This window comes from Nothoprocta perdicaria, unplaced genomic scaffold, assembly GCF_003342845.1.
Source record: "Nothoprocta perdicaria isolate Ctin4 unplaced genomic scaffold, notPer1 scaffold_80, whole genome shotgun sequence".
Taxonomy (NCBI): domain Eukaryota; kingdom Metazoa; phylum Chordata; class Aves; order Tinamiformes; family Tinamidae; genus Nothoprocta; species Nothoprocta perdicaria.
The window spans coordinates 1,633,775-1,655,537 of NW_020456088.1; the positions used below are offsets into that span (position 1 = coordinate 1,633,775).

The following is a 21,763-nucleotide window of genomic DNA, read 5'->3' on the forward strand; positions in this document are numbered from 1 at the left end:
CAGTATTTGTTCTAAAAGATAATGTGTCTTAGCTGTTAGTATTTAGCTAAATAAAGAAGCTAGAATTTGTCCCTTAAACTCCAGAATGGCTAAAGCTGGCCAAAAGCTGTCATTGCTGAGCAGAAGGTGTTAATAGCAAAAAGTGCTCCAATAGCAGTATCTCATTATTTTTTATTTTGATTAAAAGTGAACTAAAACTTCCCTGGATAAACATCATTGCAGTCACTAACTGCTGGTCTCTGCACAAATTCTCAATACTTTGCCAAACATCTTTCCTCGAGAAAGGGAACAACAGTTTAGCTGTGCACCACTTCTGATTAATCCAGAGCATTTTAAGAAATTGAGCTCTGGCTGTGGAGAAGCAGAGTGCATTAATGCCAACAGCTTCGTCCTGGCTGGTTGAAGATCTTTTTCCCACACTGGGCAATAACCCATAATGAAGCACAGAATCATTATTTGAAGGATTTGGTTTTAAAATTAGTCTAAGTGGGAGAACTTGGCAAAAAGAGGTACTGACAAAGTTAATTTAGCCCGTTATCAATTCAAAAGGTTTAAATAGGCAGTGAAAGTCTGTCGTAAGTGTTCATTGTTCAGAGTTCATACTAATACCTTCTGCTAAATTGCATTTTGAAGTTTAATCACACTCTGCTTCATGTTTCTTTTGGTAATTGGGATCTCTCCATCGTACAATGCGGAGAATTCAAGCAAAGGAATTCCTCTGATGGAAGTTAAAATTTTGGAAGTTTGCCTCGAAGTGCAGAGTGCATTGAGAGGGTGCATGAAAGAACCACAGATCTTTTCACCCAAATAAGACATTAACATTTTGATCACTAAGGAAGTCTCATATCATTGCACTCAATAGTGGAAAGAAAAATAAGTGACTGGCTTTAAGGTACCACTATTTTAAACAGCGTTCATTTGGACTCCAATCAAGGGGAGCAATTTCCACTGTCCTCACTGTCTCACTTGGCTTAGGAGCTGTTTGGCAACTGTCTGTAATTCATTTTGTCCAAAATGTTAAACATCGGCATTTTCTTTACCAAAGGAAGAAACAGTGAGAAATGCTCATTTCTGAGCAGTGTTTTGCTCCGGGGAGGGATACAGATACTGGGAAATGGCACCCAGTAGACTGTGACTGACATCTAGTCCAAGGTCTGGGCACTTGTCCAAATGCATGTTGTCAAGTCCGCTATGCCTCATATCAGTTCTTTCAATGCCAGACTTTTTTTTTCCCTCTCTCTCTCTTTCTTTCCTCTGTTGCTCCCTGGGTTTCCTGGACCCTAGGCATTATGCTGAGGAGAAATATATTTCCCTGGTGCTGTGTCCTGAATGAGCACCCTAAAACCTTTGCTAGCAGCACGACTGCTCTACTCATGTCAGCAGAGATCTGACTTTGAGTCTTCTAGTTCTGCCACATCACACTGAAGCAAAATAAATACAAATGCCCTTATATATATAAAAGCAAAGGCGAATATGTGTTTGGTTTCAATCTGCCAGCGTGTTTAACAGTTCTTTTATTCTAATGGTCTTGCTGCTATTCTTTCTGACATGATAAATGCAGAAATGCTATATTTTACCGCTAAAAATAATTAGCCCATAATTGAGGCCTATGCTGTTTTTAAGAAATGCAAAGCAAAACATGCAATTTGAAAAGGGAGAAATCCAGGCAAGCTATGCATCTGCCTGTACAACATATAATAATAATGAAAAAATCATCTTACTCAATGATCAGAAAAATATTGGTCCAAATAAAGCCATCAGCTGGAATGTTGCAAGATTTACTACGTGCTGCATGCATGTGTGCACATGGCTTACTTTCCTGACAGTAAAAACTGGGGAATAATCAACTGTCTGCAGAGGTATTTCATCTAGTTGCACTAAAAGAGAATATGTTGCACACACTGGAACAGAAAACAACAGGAATATAAATATTGCTTGAAATGGTATTACACTTCCTGACAATAAGGTGTATTTCCTGCAGTAAAAGGCTGAAATTAATGCATCCTGTCAAATAAGCTTCATGCTATCTCTGATTTATAGACATTAGAATAATTAGAGACATGAGACATTTTCACAAATAATTTTGTATTAAAATCTTTATGCCCTGGGATTTCAAGAGTAATTTTCAATAATTTTAGCTATACTTATGTCAACCAGGAATAATTCCATTGACTTTTGCAGAGTTACTTCAGTTTTAGGAATGAATCTGCAATGTACAGAAATTAACAATAACATTCTCACTAAACAAAAAGGAACCAGATGTGTATCCAGATGCACACAGTGAACTCTCTGTTACCTGAGACATTTAATTATTTTTCTATATTTTACCAGTTACATATCACTAAACAAATTGCAGTTCTTTGTTAAAACAAAATGTATAGGCACTGTGCAGAAATTATTGGCTGAGTATTTTGACTCTATGTTATGAGAAGTCTAACACTTGATGATCTAAATGGGCCTTTCTGATCTTATCTGATAATGATTTTGGAAATGACAAAAAAAAATCCTTAAATGAAACTAAATGAGTCATCATAAAGCACATATGGGTAAAAAAAGAGAAGAAAAACTTGGGGTTTCATTAGAATTTAGGGCAATATAAGAACTGTCCCAGTGAATAGAGACACATGGAGTCAGTTACTCATCTGGAAGTCAGAAAACTCTTTTCCCTAGATTATTGTATTTGGTGGACTTGAACAGAGAGAGGAGAACTGATGATCAGCACAAAATATGAACATGAGTGAGAATTAAAGGAGCTTCACAGGGCAATGAATATATTGGTGGGTGTACAACATCCTGGGCTCCCTGTGTGGGTCCAGGCTCATCCCTTTCCAAAATCCCAGCAGAGATGCTGCTCCAGGAAGAGCACGTGGGGATGGTGCAGCTGTGCAGGTGGGACACGAGGACGACCCCCTGCTGCTTTGCAGACCCAGGAGGACACAGATCAGCCAGGGCAGCAGCTGGGATCCGGATGCGGCGACAGGAGAGGGCAGCGCTCCAGTGGTGCCTGTGCCTGGTGCAAGGCAACATGCGAGGAGCTGCATCGTGTTCCGCCACCGCAGCAGGCAGCCCGCACTCCCCATGTGACCCAATTAGCCACTCCATCGTAACAAATCCATAACGGCATCTTCTGGAGACGAGCAGGCAGGCGCTGCTGGCTTGGCACGGCGCTGTACGTTGAAGCGGGAAGGTGTCATTGCAGAGGAACACGGCAGCCCTGCTGCCTTTGTCACTACAGAAGTGACACTGTGAACGTGGCACGTCCTTCAGACCACTGCAGCCAAGAGCCACCAGCCACCATGGGTGGTTTTTCTTCTTGGCAGCGTGCTATAGATCAATCAAGGTAATGGTGGTAGCTTGTCCAAGGCAGGACATGTCTTGGACAATTTTTTATTTGTTTCAATTAAATTTGAGAAGGAGGAGGAACAACAGCATCCCCATTGGGTTAATTTGAACAGAAGACAATTTCAGAGCCTTTCTTTAAGTTATGCTAAAAACATTCATCAACTGTAGGAACCTGAGATACACTCAGGTGATGACACTCCTGTGTCATCAACACAGAAGAGGATCTAAATGTCACACAGGAAGACCTGGATGCTTTGAGGCCTGATGTAATAGGAAGAGGATGCAGTTCAGTGGTATAAATTCATGTCCTATGGGGACTGATTCAGGACGTCAGCCCGGCATTACTCATCTGGAACCTCACTGCAGTCTATAATGGGATTTCTCTGAAGCACAAAGTAACAAACAGAGCAGTGAAAAAGGCACACGTGCTTCTTGGCTATAGCTGTGGACACTTGAAGGTTAAGCGAAAGTAAAGCAGGAATTTTAAAGATTTAAGTTTTATACCTGTGTACACAATGTAAGAAACACTCTTACACTGCTAATGTAAATGCTAAGAAACACTCTGATCTCTGAAACTTTCAGTGTATTTTTTTTGCAGGAAAGTTCTGTCAGGATCCAGTAAGACAAGCAAATAGAGCTTCGCACACTGAATTGTCCCATCGCCTGATTGTCTCCACAATCTGGTCTATCCTTCTTCATAGAACTGAAATTTGATGTCACATATGAAAGATCATCTTTATAAGAAATTAGAAACACACTACGAGGCTCAAAAAATTACCCAGTGTTTAATCATCTAAAAAGGCAAAAGGAAAACTTCTTGAAAAAAAAAGAGAACCTCCTTGAAAAGATGCAGAGAGCTGCTGTGGTTGTGCTGAGTTTTTTGGGGTTTGTTTTCCTGCTAGAACAATCTGTTTCTGGAATTCTGCATCTCAAAGGCACTTGGAAAACACAAGATATTTGGACACCAAGTGTTTCTGAAATATGGCTGGATAGATGATAAAGCAGTGATTACTCTTGCTGTTATTTTCAAGACAAACTTAAGATCACAGATGTGGAAGAAATCTCTTCCTTGTGGACTGGCAGGGAGAAAATACCCACATGGGCAAGGAGGGTGGTTAGTCTCATAAAGACTTAAGCAAAAATGATGTAATACTAGGCACCTACAAGCACAGCAGATAATAAAGACAAATTAAGATCAAGATGGTCCTTTTCTATGTCTTTTGCTAGGTCTAAGTCTTACTCTTCATCCAGCTTCTTACATCTACACTTGCACAACTTCTATTGTTCAGCATTTTTTTGTTCCTTTTGCCAATGTGTGTGGGCTACAGGCACATGTCTCCTAACTGGTGGAGCATCTCATTCATGTCTCAGTAATAAAAGGAGAATAAGAAGTGCTCGGGATTGCTTGCTCCTTCAAAACTCTCTCAATGACAGTGCCACAAATTAGTAGCTTTCAGGAAGATGTTTGTTGCCAGCGCAGGCTTTGATAATAGAAACAGCAGCTGAAATTTAAACTTAGAAATTTCTGTTATGCTGATGAATGCCATGTAATAAGAATTACATTGTGCATTACATTGTGGGCTCCACTCCTCTTAACTATAAGAGCAGTTTTGTGACTTTTCCAGAAGAGCTCAGTCTTGGTACAGGAACAGTAAGCTGAACTGATCATCACCCTAAAATACCCCCTTGGTATCAACAGTTTTGCAGTTCTGCCTGAGGCCATCTTCCTTTCAGCCTTTCAGATGGCTCAGTCTGGATTGACATGAGCACCTGATGAACAGAACATGGTCCAGGGTCTTTCAGCTGATAGAAGAGCAGAGTTAAATATATCAAATCCTATGCATTGCATAGGATTAGGGTTAATCAAATGGCTTCACAGTATAGTCTGAACACGTTTGATACGCAGAGAAAATACTTTAATACCTTACATTGGTCTTTGAGCTCCAGGAAAAACATGTTCCCTGCTCTAAAGAATATCTCTAGTGACTCTGCAGCGAACAACGGAGTCCAGTGCTATAAATCCCATAGGAATCAAGAGAATCTGCAGAACCACGAGTTTCTCTGTCATGGACATTATGCAGGAGTTTCTTTTTTACCTCTTTCTGCATGCAGTTGCACAGGCCTATATGCGTGAGGAGGAAGGCAGGTTTTGCAATATTGTCCAATGTCTGCTAAATTCCAGGTCAGCTAACAACTGAAGCCCAACACAATTTCTTCTCCTGAGAAGTAAATATACATACAGATTCTCTCTGCACATGCTAAAATATGTAAATATGTAAAAATATGGATTATAATTAGGGGAAAGTTAGAATAGATTTGAATGTTTAAAGTACCCTTGGTACTTCTTGTTTCATTTATGTATGATGCCCTGTACACTGAAAGATACTTCACCATAATTGTGCCCTTTCACTGCAATCATGTAAATTTTGCTCGTTTCCCTTGTTCTTCCTCCGCATGCTGCCACGGTTATTGCAGTAACCCTGGAGTGAAGGAGGAAGGACTGGTGGAGAGTCAGGGTGTCACAGAATTAGAGCTCTGAAGAGCGAGCAGGAAAATTTATTCCTCGCTGTCCCACAAGGCTGCCTTTGATGCATAGGTTAGCACAGTGCAATGACCCAAAGTTAATATTCAGTGAACTGGCATTTAATACTGAACTCCACGTGACATAACCTCCTTTGTAGCAACCTCTGTGCTTACCAAGAGGGGTGTTTGTGAGTGCAGAGAGCACGTGTGTCTAGAATGGCATGATTATAAATCACAGAGCTTGAACCACTCAGGATCTGTTTTCTCAGGGCCATTCACCTTACTGAGCTGTTTACAACAAAGCAAATTTATTAGGATTTATCAAGAAAGTAAATCTCGTCACAGAATCATCATTTCTGCTGTTGTGCTTTTTTTTTTTCCTTTTTTCCTTTTTAATTTTGTCAATGCTTTTTGATTCATTTCTTTTGCACCCTCTTGCATGCACATATTTTCCCCACTAGAAACTTCATATTTTTTTTCTGGATATATGAACTTGCTTCTTGTTTGTATCTTTTCAGCAGTACACCCCAAGGGCCTCAGAAAACAGTTGAAAACTTGATTGGGACTATGGAAAAAGGAAGAGTAGTGACTTGCAACAGCTGTTTGTCAAAGCTCGGTAAACACTAGTGACAAAGTTAATTAATTTATTCCTCAACTACTTTCCTGTTATTTAATGCATGTGCTAGCTATGAGCTGCATTTGATTTCCCTGTGTGCTTCTGAACCATGTTACACCTCTTTTAATCATGCTTCTTAGCACTGAGAGTCCTGAAAAAAATGTCACTGGAAAAATATTATGTTACTGCAATGCAAACTTTGGAGGTAATCTGATAATGGTCATGTTTATCAGAAATTTCTTTAAAAGATGCATTGGGAAAACTGAGTATTTGTTTTTGATTCTGCTATCTGACTTTGTTTCTTTCCTTTTCTGTTCTATTCTTAATCCTTTATTTTTATATTACATATAGTAACGCTTCAACACTATTGGAACATTTTGAAGAAATGTTCTTAACATTTTCAGATTTCAGATTTAATTTTGTTCTGAATATTTTATCTTATTAATGTGTCAATCTTTTTATCATTTTTTTTTTTATCTCACAACTCTAATAGATCTCACTAGAGGTGAGTATTTTCTTCCTCTATGACATAAAATAATCTTTCCCTTTTGCTAACACATATGCCAGTAACTACAAGTAAACACTGTACATTTAATTAGAACGTCACAGTTTAGGGTTTTTCAAGACACCGTAAGCTGTAAACTTCAAAACTTTCCATGTTCCATGCTACAACTCAGAACACTTCTAATTTGTCTTTAGGAAGGTTGAATATGATGATACCATGCACTCACCGCCCCCCACCTCCACACATGCTTCTTTATTTTAGGCAAATCCACAAGGTTTTTCCTATACATTAAGCATAGGGGGGGAAAAAAGATTTTTTTCTAATGTGACCCACATTTCAGCAAGCTGAAAAGCAATAACTTTGATCCCCAGAATCATACACATTTCTGCCAGTCAGCACTGGTTGACCAGTTAATGTTAAGAAAGCCATCTGCTATATTCATACTTCATTTTTCAAGTGTACTCTGCCTGTAGATTTAACTAATACAAGGCTGGAAATAGAAAAAGACTTCAAAGAGAAAACAGATGTTATCCCTAGAAGTCAATTTTTGTTAGCAACTATCACAAAATGGTTTTACATATTCTTATTCTCTGTTTAGATGGAACAGGACACCAGTGGACAGGATCTCATGGAGGTTTTATCACTATGAACACATCCAACCCACAGAAAGGCAAAATTGAACTCAGCCACATTCAGCTTGGTGATTTTCCCCCATCTCACCCACATGAACACACAAATCATTTAGATAAAAATATTTATCAGAATTTTCAGACTTTTTTTTTTTGTTATCTTGATGTCTATTTGGATAGTGGGACTTGATGACAGTGTATCCCAACCCTTTGCAGCAGAGATTAACATTTATCAGCTGATCTGTGGCTGCCTTCCAGGTATAGGACATTCCTCTGGCTGCTCTGATTGATTAATTGATTTGATTGATTGATTTTCAGGGGAAATCTCCTGTAAGGACAGATTTGTCTCCATTTAACCTAGAGATGGAGGGTCAAGGCTGAAGGGCTGGGAAGTAACTTAAAAAACCCACAATACATGGTACCAATAGTTAAAGCTGGTAGAATGGGAAATGGGGGCACAAGAGAGAAGGAAGAGCAGTCTCATGAAGGCTTTTCTTCTCTGTTTAACATCAACATTTCAAACCCCTGATTTTTTCTGCCATTCCTACTGAGGACTGTGGGGAATAAGCAAATCCAAAATGTCAGCCCAAAACACACACTCAGCTATTTTTCCTGTTCAAGTACATATGATTCCATATCCTCTCTTCACTTTCTCTGGCAAACTGCCATACCAGCATCCTCCTTGATCCAATTTCCAAGGGAGCTACCTAGCCCTGGAACCCCACTACTGGACCCAAACCAAGCTACTGTCTGTTATGATAAAACACCCTGCAATAGTCAGAATGTCTAAGATTCACTCAGTAATATGCCCATGATTCAGCTGAAAGAAAAAAACAGGCTCCGGTGTGAGGAAGGATTCAGTTGCTCTTGTTAGATGAATTAATCTAGACAAAAACAAAGACTACAGAGAAAGGGAATGCCTCTTGTTAGAGAACAAACATTGCTCTTTGATATGCATGTGTAACTTGCGAAGTTAGCAGCATATCAAAGACAGATTAGGCCGTAGGGCATTTGTTTCATGAGCTGTGGATCCAGAGCAAGGGTGGGAATAACAGCCCCTCTCTAGTTACATTATGGCTAGCAAATGTTTTAGTTGCCTACCTGCTCCATTTCTGTATATGTGCTCTGCTCCTCATCTTCCTCCTCAATATCAGACTCTCCCACAGCAATAGGAACACAAATGGACAGGTCAGGATTGGTCATAAAATCATCGTTGTCCATAATTCCTAGGTGCTTCTCCACGTTTTTATTCATGCCATCCTCAGTGTGGTTCTCCTTGTAACTCTCCTTGTCTTTGCCAAGCTCGGTAGTTGTGTGGCTGTTCACACAGTTGTTGAGAGCACCCGTATTCTGGGCAGCAAGTTTCATCATTGCCTTCTTTTCAGCTGTTGTTTTGGGATGCCGGAGGAGGTTGCAGCAAAAATCCCATGTTGTGTGCTTCACATATTGAAGTCCCCTGTTGATCCGTGCAAAAGCAAGCTGTAGGTTGTTCATCTCTCCATCCTCATCAGGTGCTGAGAGGTTGTCAGCACTGAAAGAGCTTAGCAGCAAGGCAAGGAAGAGGTTGAGCACCTGAAATGAATAAAAAATAAGAAGAATTTAAGAAATTAGCGTAATTTGGAGAACAAATGTTTCGTTGTTTGGTCTTGGAATCAAGAGTAGCTGAGTCTAATCTCACCTGTGCCTATGTAACAGCACCAGCATTTGTGGTACTATCTTTTACAAGCACATTAATTTCATATGGGCAGAAATTCAGCATGGACAGTAACACATCCTGACTTTCCCTTTCCCTGCAGCTCCTTGAAGCATGCAAACCAAAATGTTAAGCTCAGAAACAGAACAGGGGATAACATCTTCTTTGGAAGATGCAAAGTATATGCATTGTTAGAATTCTCCTAAGTGCTAATATAATGAATTTCCTGCCATAACTATTATTCCATTTTGGAGAAAATCATTAATTTCAATGTGTATATTGAGACATCGAGAATGGTACTGCTTACATGTTAAAAAAAAAAAAAAAACACACTCTAGAAATGATGTATTCAGGTGCCCTTTTGTTTTTTACTCAATATGAATATTGTTATTTATATTTCACAGTCTAGGATGACATGCCTACACAGGACACTAGTAGCATATTCAGAAACCTTTATAAATATTTGAATGTGTTTTCATGGTTAGCTGTGACTTAAATATGTCTGTGGTTTGCAGAACCTGTGAATAAACACCTAGAAGGTCGGACAATTTCTAAACTGATCTCCAGTTGCTGTGTGTAAGACACTATAACTGTCCGATCTGAGAAGGACTGAACTGTAGATTTTATGCTGGCCTCACAAGGACAAGAAATGAGAGATGGATGCCTGGGAAGACTGTGATTGGACAGAGATTACTTAAACCAATATCAGCTAAAAGTTTTATTGGTGTACTCTCTCCCCCTTTTCTTTCATGTATTCAAGATACATGAGTTGAAATTTTGCAGACTTCCCTGACCTGGTCTTGATCACACCAGTAGTGCTTTATCTGAAGCATCTTGTTGATCCTGTTCCACGAAGGGCTGATTGCAGTCACCACAATTATAAATGAAAATGGTTGGTAGCCTTGCGGATGCCAATGTTCTCTAAGAGCCACAGAATGTGCTGCCCCTGCAACACCCCGACACAAACAGACCAAATACACCTGCTGTATCCTGCTATGACCAGCATGTATGACACACTTTTTACATTTATCTGAAACCTGAGCCTAGCAGGAAGCCGGGCAGGACAACCTGCAAGGTCTGCAGTGACAACAGGAAACACTAATACAGCCTTCTATCTCCATGGACAGTAACAGCAGCTCTGATGTCTTTCTCACTCAAGAATACCTACATGTAGACACTCAGATTTTCATATCTGATGTTAAATTTCAGCCTGTAGTCCACGAAATCTTCTATTTGCAGAATGATTTGTTTGAAACGCTTTATTTTGATTTTCCATATATTGGTTGAGATGTAAAACAGTAATTGCATGGGTTCATCCCAACACCTTGCAGGTGTATATTACAGGCGGTAGCATTCTTTGTGTCGTTATTTACCATGGATTATCAAGCAATGTTGTTTTGCTTTGCAGAAACACAGCTGACGTTTTACACAAAGAGCGATTTGCACTTCATGCTTTTAGCCAAAAATAAATCTCATATATCATTCCCTCCTTCCTTTATGAGTAGATAACTTCAGATACGTATAGCTGGGTGTTCAGAGTGAACTGCCGTATAAGCACCTTTTGTTTACTTATTCCCTTCAGTTTCACTGTCTTTTCCAGAAAAATATATACGTGGCCCATGACATACCACATTTCCCGTAAGAAGTTGCTAATAATATCTAGTCCTCCTGGATACTAAAGGAATGCTTTCAGTTGAAGTAAAAGCAAACTAGAGACTAATTCAGTTTTCAAAAGCAATGGTACATTTGCATGTTGATATGTATCTCCTCAAAAAAAAAAAAGAAAATAAATAAATAAAAAGCCTGTTTGCTAGTGGCCCTGAGTATCCAGTCTCCACAAGCAGGTCCTCTTTGAGGCTTTGAGGTTAGGACCCGAATAACTGATTTCCTCAAATAAACTCCAGCACCTACAGCATAATGAAACCCCAATGATAATACATCATGATTTCATAGGCCTTTTCACTTTTAATGCCTTTCCAAAGCTAGTGACTGTCATTACATAATTATTTAGCAAAGAGAGAGCAAGGAGCAAAGAGTTAGGCTCATCCAGCCTAATTTTAGATGCCTCTCTGAGGAGCTCAAGTTGGAGAAGTTTTCCTAAGATGTTTTTATAAATCATGGAGACAATCTGGCATCCCTGGAGATTTGGAAGGTCTGAACCATGCTCTGGAGTTATCTACTGAAGCACAGGCTCGCTTGGGTCTTGATTTAGGTATTCCGTAGTTAAAGTTAGGGCAGTTATGGCTTCAGAGCAAATAACTAACATGACTTGCCAAACCCAGCCAGTGTAGCAAGAAGCTCCTCATGACACTCTGACCAGTGAAAGTAACTTATTTTCTTCCATTCTCTTTGTTTCTGATGGCAGTGGAGAGCTGCACTGCCCTTCACCCAGAAGGAGTGAAAAAAGATGCGGTTTCCTCTCTGGAGACCTTGATGGCTTCTAGTAAACTTAATACAATATAACAATTATTTTATTTCATTTATTGTATCAAAATCTAGGAAATAGCAAAGAAAAACTGTTCATGAAGGTACTTTCAATATATCAAAGAAATAAGAGATCTAAGTTAAAGCCAGAGAACAGCAGTAATAGGTCATCTAGTCCATCTCTCTGTTACTAGATGATTATTTCTTTCTTTGGAAGTACATTTTCCTATCTTTTGTATATTTTCATCTTAGGGCAAAGTTTACCGAGAGAGTACTTCTGCAAAAAGCAATTTACATGATCAGTTATTTTCTGTATTCCCTTTTCTATTATTTCAGCTATTTGTGCCTAGATAAGAGGCTTATATCCTCCCAGCCCAGTTTCTCTTTATCCTGTAGTCAACTCATAATCTGAGGTTCACAGCATTTTAGGATCTTGCTGTTGAAATCATGATCATGATACCCCAAGTACAGCATGAGGTCATCCTTGTGGCCCAGGGCAGGATGGAGAGAACACAGGTTGGTTCTTCAGAAGGATGGTTCTTCTTTGTGTTTTCTACCCAAGGTCAGCTAGGAAAACATGTGAAAACGTGAGTGTGGATTTCCTGGCTTGTAGCCATATGAATTTTCTAGAGAATTGTGTTTGATCCTACACGGCAAGTTGGCAGTTGTGGAGGAGATTCTTATGAGGTACCATATAATCGTTCTGTAAAAACAAGAACTTTTTGTAACCAACTCCATGTTAACCTGCTTGGGGAAATGGCAGGTTTATTTCTTTAAATATAAGAAATTGAAATTTAATGAAAACAATGGGCTAAATTCAGTCCATTCTCCATACAAGATCTCTAAACTACTATGTGATGGTAATGACAGCAGATGCTTTATAGGGGAAAGAAAAATGGAGCTAATATTACTGGAATAATTCTCTCTTATATGCAGCCATAAAACTGTCTGTCACTAGTAGTTTCATATGAATCATTTCCATTTCCTTAGGAAAGAAGAGAACAAGACTTGTTTTTATCCCCTGGCTTGATAGCTACCATGTGAATTTCCCAGCAGCTATGGAACAGCCCTAGCAGAGCTCATGCTTGAAAAGCACAGTCCTGTGTCAAGGCTTTAGGGGAGTCATCTACTAAGAGAAGGTATCTAGGGTTCTCAGGCTAAATATAAGAATTATAGTCAGAGGTGCCTGAACCCAGTACATCCCATCCCATCCTACATCCAATCTACTTGGACACAATCCTGTGCAATGTGCTCTGGGTGACCCTATTTGTGCAGGGGGATTGGACTAGATGATCTCCAGAGGTCCCTTCCCACCTCAATGACATTGTGATTCTCTGCCCACTTCAATATTGTGGTGATTCTGTAAAACAGATGGTTCCAACATGCAAGATGAAACAAAGCAGCAAAAGTGTCTTGTGTCTGTGTTGACGATGAGGAATAGGGAGAGTGGCTGCTGCAGCTGTACTTACCTGCGCTGTAGGCATTGGAAGTCAGGTGAGATGAATGCCACCCCCACAGCCCATTAGTGTTTCTGCATATTTACCATAGAGAAGGGAGTTTTGCTGACTGCTCTCCACTAGGGGTATTGACACCACATTTCCCTGCAGTTTCAGCTGCCTCTTTTGTACCCGTTTGTGCTTAAACTATACAAGGCAGAGCAGTAATGCTAGATGGCAGCTGTGCTCACCCATATGTGATGGTGTTTGCATGTATGGAGGGAACGGTCACCCTACTTCTTGCAGTTTAAGAGAGTATGTATAATTAATGGACTGGATTCCTCAGCGCTGTTCTCGCCACTTTACATAAAAGTAAATCTGCTTCAGTAATGGATGGGTAGATTAGGCTCATTAATAACACTTCACAGCACCTCTGTGTCACATCAGAGTTTCCCTGAGGTCATTTTTAAACTGTCACTCATCTCTCTCTATTTTCAGGGGAGATGTGAAGCTGGACTGTACATGACTATATCAGACTTAACATGGGTACATCCATTTAGGAGTGGCAGACAGGCAACAGGACTATGCAAACATTACTCTCGCTGCCAATCTGACAGGTTGGACCACAATCTGGAGCTTAACAGAACGAGGTACTTCTCATTCATACATAGCAGAAGTCATCAGCACAAACAGTCCTGTCTATGAGAAAAGAAAGTTGGGGAGAATCAAAAAGAAAGAAGGAAAAAAAGATGGTAGTAAGATAACAGCAAAAAAAAAAAAAAAGTGTTAATGGCTACAATGAGGAATGACTTCCCTGCAGCTAATATACTATATCAAAGTAAAATAAGTATGCAGGCAGGATCAGGACCAGATCCTACAAAATTAAATCAAGGAGATAAGAAATATTTTTATAAACACATATAATACATATTTGTTTACTTAAATTAATGAAATGGAACATCATTCCTTTACAAAGTTACTTTCTAAGTCATTTCTCAGGTTTGCCCAGAGAAGGGAGCCTACAGTGGCAAAGAAGCAGCAATCAAACAGGAGGGAGAAAAAACTAAGATTAAATGTGTTTGAAAAATGTTCAAGTCCAGAGACAAATGGAAGTGCCTTTTTACTATCACCATGAAAATTCAACATAGAAAATATCATCTTTTTTCACAGTGTATTTCAATCTAAACCCCAAATTTTGTCAGTCAGCAGGTACTTTACTTGCCAGTAAAATATGACATTGATTCACAGAAGGCAGAGTTCCATACAAAAGTTAACTCAATTAAAAAACATTCTGCTTTTCTACTGAAAAATCCTATAACAATTTCAAGCAGATGGAGACGTAGCATTAAGATTTGAATGTGTTTTGGGAAGAGTGAAATCAAGAGTTGTGATGAGATGGAGCTTGCAGATGTCATGGGAGGTGGAAAACCAAAGTAAGTTTGGAAGAAGAGTTTTGCTCCAAGCAGGAATCAAAGAAGCTTATGATATGTGTGAGAATGTCAAAGAAGTGATTATTATAATCAAGGACAAGAATGACTAAAGAAAAAAAAAAGAAATAGATATCAGCTATGGACAAAAGAGGGCAAAATATGAGAATGAATCTGAACAAGAATCTGGATAAGGATGGTCCAAACAAAGTAGAAAGAGGAAAATACAACACGTGAAATCTAGAAATGAGGAAATAGAACAGCAGAGTCTTTTATAGCAGTCAAGAAACAAAATGGTTAAGAAGGGTGAAAAAAATCTAGGCCTGATTCTTCACTGGTTTATGCTGCTTACAGTAATACCAAACATATGGAATATGCCCTTATCTGTTGGAGAGTCTCATCTGTAAATGTGGGCCAGTGATTTTATTGGATTTAGAGGAGTTTAACATGCTAAAAGTGAGCCGAGCTGAACTTTTGGGAACAGGAGGAAGCGACAGGAGATCCAACAACAATCAAGCGAGAGAGAGCTCTACCTGAATAGGGTTCAGGGGACCCACAGAGGCAGGAAATTCTCATCATATTCATTTCATTTCCAAATTAACACTTCAGCTTGTTTCCTTGGGAAGCCACAGACCATGTTGCCATGTAAGCGCAAGAGGGAAAATGTAGATTCCACTTTCTTTTTACATATCATACACTGCTAAGAAGGTTAAGACTGTCATGATTAGCTTATTATTGTACATATCCCTTTTAATGAGATGACTGTTGGAACTAACAGCTCCCTTGTTATTTTTGGTAGAATAACTAATCAATATTTTTTAACTAAGATTTTTTTAACAAAAAACATAAGCTGTTTAGAAGAAATGAATAATGTATTAAATTTGTACCAGCTGATCTGTCTTAACATTAAAAAGTTGTCCTTGCCTGACTGCATGCAAGGAAAATCTCTGTTGTCATTACCCTTTCAATGACATCCAGACAACTCACACGGTGACATTAATAAAAAGAGACACATTTACTTGTACCTACCTTTGCACACTCTTGTCCAATTAAATTTGACTCAATGTCTTTTAGATTTTTAATAACTACCCAGCTATTAGTGAGAACTCAACCACTGACAAAATGGTTGTTATTAAGCAAATACAGATGTAATACAAATTACTATTAAGCAAATACAGATGTAATACAAAAATAGGCAAAATGATTTCCATATATTTCTTCAGTTTATACATGTTTTTTATCCTGCTGATACACAGTGAGCAATATTTTTATGGGAAATGCAACTCCTGGTCAGTCCCCTGACTACAAATCTTGACAGGCAAATCATCAACATCATAATAAAATAATATACATGCAAGTTCCTGTTAAAATTATTTTGTCCTGTCAGTGCTTCACATAATGTTGTCAATGCTTAAGCAGTGTTATTAAAGAAATATCTCTGACTTGAAAATATAGGTAGTACAAATAGCATAAGGCTGATTTCCAGTGGGCCTGGCCACTGGTTTAGTGCATCAACATAGTTTGGACTTCTGCTTTTGGAAATGCTTACTTCACAGATAAAAAAACTCTAGTTTTAAGCTTCCTTTGAACCACAGCAGGTGTAAAAGCTCACTTTTCTTCTGTGCTGCTACTTTAATTAAGATTTTAGGCTATTATATTTGAAAAGAGCTACTTTTTTATGGATGCTCTAGAGAAAAGATGTCATACTTAGAAACATTCAGCATGGACACAAATAATGCCCAGAAAACAGGATGGAAAATACTTGTCCCATAGTACAGGACAGAACATGCTTACTCAGGTTTAGACACCCAAGTGCCAAAAATCAGCTATTCAGAAGAAACAACTGAGCCTGCAGCAGGATGCACAAACTCATAAATCTGAAGTGACAGAAGAAAGAAGATTCCTTTTTAGGAGAGTAGTTTTGAAAGTCTCATCTGTTCCTGGGTGCATTTCCCTCACCATCACTTTCTTGAGAGATGGTCTCCCAATTTCTCAGCAAGCAGTCTTGAAAGTACTCTACTTAATTTACTATACAATGACTTTTTTTGAAACAAAAGTCCAACTCATCACCATTTGATGGTCCCCTAGAAATATTCTGAGTTTATCTCCCCCAGACTTTCAGCACCACCACGGTAGGGTGGGATATATCTGCCCAATAAAATGATAGTTGTCTACATGAGTACTGATAAATCTCACACTTTTTTAGAATCTTGGAGTCTTAGGCAAGGGGATTTTCTTTGACTCTAAACTCATTTACAGTAGGCTCAAGACTTTCCATCTCTCACTAGTGGTCATCAAAAGAAACTAGACTGATGTTTGGTATCAGGGTTTATCTTTTTGATTCAGTACGTGATACTACGTGTTTCTGTTACCCCCAAACCCTGTTGGGCCACACATGGCTTTTAAAGATGTTTAATCCTTGGGTGGACCAGCTAGATGTTGTATCAAAAACTTCAGCTATCTGGGTGCTCTGCTTCCCAGAAACTGCTGAAACATCCTGTCTATAACCCTTAAAATGCTCAGGGCAGTGAGGGTGGAAAATGAGGCACATAACAGCAAAAATTTCTCCGGAACTTACAGACTATGTGGGTACCTCGCACAAATAATACGAAGGGAGAAGTTGGGAAAGTCACTTGGGTTTAGATATCTTCCTGTGAGGTTTGGATTCTTCGGTATCATGTTAAATGTTCTTGCTGTGCGCCATAAGCGAATGTCAGTGGAAGCAAGAAGGACGGTAACACAATGACAGTTGTTTGGAGTCTATTTTGCGTATGTCCCAAAATGTGCTTATTCATGTACTCTGGGCTCCTTTTCTGCAAAGGTGCATGTGAGTTGAGAAAGAAAATTTGCCCTGCCTGATAAGATGTCCAAACTGATGGTGGAGACTCAAATGACACTTGCACTTCCCTCTAGCCATCCCTTGGGCCTCCTGGTTTCTTCTGAACCCTCTCTAGCAGTGCACCCCCTAACCCAACCCCCAGTCTCTAATGTCCCCCCAGCTCTTGCCATGGTTTCTGTAGCTTTCCAGTGACTCCCCCTCCTCCCTGGAGCCCCGCACACACTCAGCCTGCTGCTTTGCAGATTTTGCCTGTCCTGATGATGACCGTTACTGACATGCCTATTCTCGCTTGTTTGTCTAGTGGCCTTCTCAGCTGATGCAACTGAAATACAAATGCACATTTCCAGAATGCTGGGCGCTGCTGAGAGAGCAGATGAGGTGAACAACTGCATCCAGGACACAAACACAAGGGAGCAGGGAGAGGGAAGGGAACACTCTTGCAGGACTCCAGATTAACCTGAGCAATGTGAACGTCCACTTGAACCTCTAGTGGATGCATGTTTCCCTGTAAGACACTGCTCTTCCCCAGCTCTTTGTGCAGTTGTCTCTCAGCCCTTCTTTCTTCCATTTTTGTAAAAAGTAGGACTATAGTGGGCTAAAACCCATGCTTGAGTAAATGAGAATACCTGCTAGGTGGTAGCACTACAATGAGCAAATCCTGAGAATGCAGACTGCTACTGTGGTTTGAAAATGAAAAGAAAAAACAAAGACTGAAATGTTTTGGCTTGTGCTTGTAACACCTCCTCCTCCACACTGCCTAAATCTTTTTGGTTTCCAACAATCAGTTATAACTCAGTATTTGTAATTAGAAGGCACACAATGAACAAAAAAATCCGGGTACCATCCTTAATTTATATTACACGTCAGATCTGTAAATAAGAACTGCAGTATAAATGTTACATTCCCCTCCAAGGATATTAACCTTTATTTACAGAGCTTTCCAGTGGCCCTCTTGAATAAGGACATGTTTGTCATTAAAAGACAAAATAATCAGGGCAGTAAGTCTGTCTGCAACTTTTGAGTTACAGCAAAAACCAAGAAAATTGGGCTACAGTTGCTCTGTATTTTTATATACTTTGAAAAGAAAACCAGGAGATCACTAGAAATATACTATCCAACAAATACTATCAGTGTTCCATTTTTATTCACTTTTTGGGACAAGAAATTTTAATGAATAAAGTCTTTGGGGCAAAGTAACTCTTAATTATCCTGCAAAAAATAAGGGCTTGAGACCCTTGTGTAATGCTTCATGTCTTCTAAAAAGGCCAGAGTCTTAGAGTAGTTTCACTCAGTGACAAACCCTTCATTTTAGGCAGAAATACAAGGCTCATCTGAAGATAATCTTTGTCCATTCTAATATACTTGCTTGCATCAGCAGGGGATCTCCAACACTTTTGCAATCCATGAAAGAGATTTTATTGGGGGAAATACATCCATAGCTTTGTCCCACTGACTGATCTTGCACCATAGGCTACCAATCTGCAGAGGCAGTGGCCACATCTGTTCCCTCTCCTGTTCCTCAAAAAGGGACCAAAGGTAATAAAGCGATAATACTGTGCAGCTGACTTTGGGAGAAGGATTTACATAGAAACAGTTGCTGTGCTAAAGACCATATAACCCATATAGCAGATCTGTATCACACATCTATGCACACTATGCATCTATTATCAGAGGGTTTTTTCATCGATTCCCTTGGCTGCAAACACAAAACTACAGGCAATATTAGCAAACAAAGCTAGTCAGAATTAAATATTTATCACATGCCTTTACTTTGTTGTTAAGTGCTGAGAAAGACAAACAGGGAGGGAAAGAAAACAATTAATCTAAGTATTCACAAACTTGCAGGCACACACAGAGATTGATTTTGTTTAACTCTATGACTACAGCTGTAATTACTAGCTAATTACATGGGACCCAATGGCTTCTTGTGTCACTTAGGGGCTATTACTTAAGAGCAGGACCCTGGATAGGAAATTCCCATGAATTTTTGGTCACAGACTGAATTTTACATACACCTGTAGTCACATCTCTTCCCTACTCAAACAATCCCCTTATCCCAAATATCTCTTGATATTCTGTCCCAAATATCTCTTGAACATCTGTCATGCCAGGATCCATGCTCACTGACCCTTCATCCATCTTGCCTTTCTCCTCCTTCTACGACAAACCATTGGGTTTAATTAAAGCAGGCCAGTTAAAATCTTATCTAAGCCATGCTGAACAGCTCTGCTGCCAAGCACACATGAGAAAACAGGACTGGAAGGTCCTCTTGGGTCACAAAGCTTTTTCTCCTGAACGACTTCCATGCACTGAGAGACATAAGTCTCCTTTTCAATCCCACCTTAAAGGTACTGATAGGTGATTTATACTCCTTTAGTTTGGGGTGAGTGCTGTCCCAGAAAATAAACTGCTCTCCTCCCTGCTTAGATCTGCATTACCCTGATCAACTTCATATTCTTTGCACTCTTTTCCAGTTTGATTTAATCATTCTTGAGTCATTAATGGAGTGTATTATATATACAGTATTGCATATCCCTGTTCAACAGCACTGTTATGTTCCTTACTCTGTCAATATTAGGCCTGATATATACTAGAATTTCATTTACCTTTTTCACAGCTACAACATTTTGCTGACCCAGTCAGCCACAGTGGTATGTCTATGCAGATGTCTGCAGCTGAGTCAGTATCCCAAGGCTTCAGAGACAGAAATAACTAAATTTAGTGTTTTAATATCATTACTTTCAGTGTATTTTAGATGTCTTTTGGGGTAAAGTATTTTATAATTTCATGGAATCCACTGACCAGATGTGGCTATAAAAGCTCCATGCATTTGTCTCCGATGCAGACATCCACAGTGACTGATATGTATGCTTTTATTATTCTCTCAAGCATTTTATGTTGATTAGCTACTTGATCATAACATAAATTCTTAAACAGGGCTAAGTGCATGATTGTATGCCTTGTATTTCTTAATTTCATGCATGTGTATTGATTTGATAACAGTTAGGCAGTCATCTTTACAGGATACCCTGGAAAGTGGTGGTGCTTTCTACATCTGTATTCTCAGAAAATGTCATTAATACTTTTCCAAGCAACAGTATTTTAATGGAAAAAAAAAAGAAAAAAAGAAAAAGCCAAGGACTAATGCTAAAAGATCATGCTTTATCTTTCAGCCCTGTCAGAGAACTCCTCCCTTTGCCTAGCTCTATGCATTGACCTTGCTGTTATAAGCCTCATCTGATTGGTGGGAATACCTGAAAGTCACACTCATAAATATATTTGATGAGGAACTTGTGCTCAAAGCAATAAAGTCATCTCCCCGTGGTGCTAGACATGTTAGTCCAAAGAGCAGTCTGGTCTGGCAAGCCAATCAGTCTGTAACACACACCTGGTTATGCCTGTAATTACATACTTAACCTTTTCTGCAGAGGTATCAGTTGTGTGTTTAGGGCTAGCTGCATCTCCTGCTTGTGGGTCTAAAAAACTGCTTTTACAACTCGTTTGACTGTCCTCTCCACTATAGCATCAACGATTGATAATGGTTGGAGAAGACCTCTGGTGGACACCGGCCCAGCTCCTGCTCAGAGCATGACCAGCTTAGATATCACTAGATAACTCCCTCAAACCTTCTCTTCTCCAAGAGCTGTCTGGGGAATCTGCAACTCAGGTAATTTCCAGATGCTTCTGGAGACTGGGACATGGCCAGCTACATTCTCATGTATATATATTTTATGCTAGTACACTAAAGACTTGAGGTGTGTCCAGAGCAATTCAGGACTCACTATTGAGGGCAAGTTGATGCACCAAGGCTCAGCACTTTTCTGCATGGGCTAACATTGCGAGATGTTTTTCAGATGCTGACTTTGTCACACGCAGCCTGTTCAGGGCATGAGCAGAGACCGTGAGTGACCTTGTGCAACACCTTCATTTGGAGGTGTTGCAGAAGCGAGCGGAGAACAGTTTTTTTGCAGGGGCAGAACAAAAGGACATCTTCAAAGCTGAATTCCTCTTTGGCTGGTGCACGTCATGCACACACAAAGAGGTTCAAAGGTTATTCCATGTGCGATTGAGCCACCAGGTTTATTCATCCACGTCATTAGTGCCCCAGCGGTCCCTAGACCATTACACACAATCATGTCCTGGGAAGTGGGTGGTATCACACCCTGGACTGCAGCACCATCTGGCCCAGTAGAGCAGGAGAGAGTTGCCTGGATTTGTCTACATCTTTTTAATACGTCATACGGAGTAATTTTCCCTGCTAACTTCAACAATATAAATGTACATAGGAAATATGTTAACTTCCTTACAAAACTTAAAAGCAAACATAAC

At 39.6% G+C, this 21,763-nt stretch overlaps 1 protein-coding gene across 4 annotated transcripts in view; it reads right to left on the bottom strand.

Annotated features, from left to right (window-relative positions):
• Positions 1–21,763, bottom strand: part of SCN5A (sodium voltage-gated channel alpha subunit 5) — a 165,027-nt gene that overhangs the window by 59,892 nt on the left and 83,372 nt on the right. For all 4 annotated transcript variants that reach the window (XM_026051896.1, XM_026051898.1, XM_026051897.1 and 1 more), the window contains exon 16: positions 8,717–9,187. In XM_026051896.1, coding sequence (XP_025907681.1) covers positions 8,717–9,187 — 471 coding nt within the window. The remainder of the gene's footprint in view (positions 1–8,716; positions 9,188–21,763) is intronic.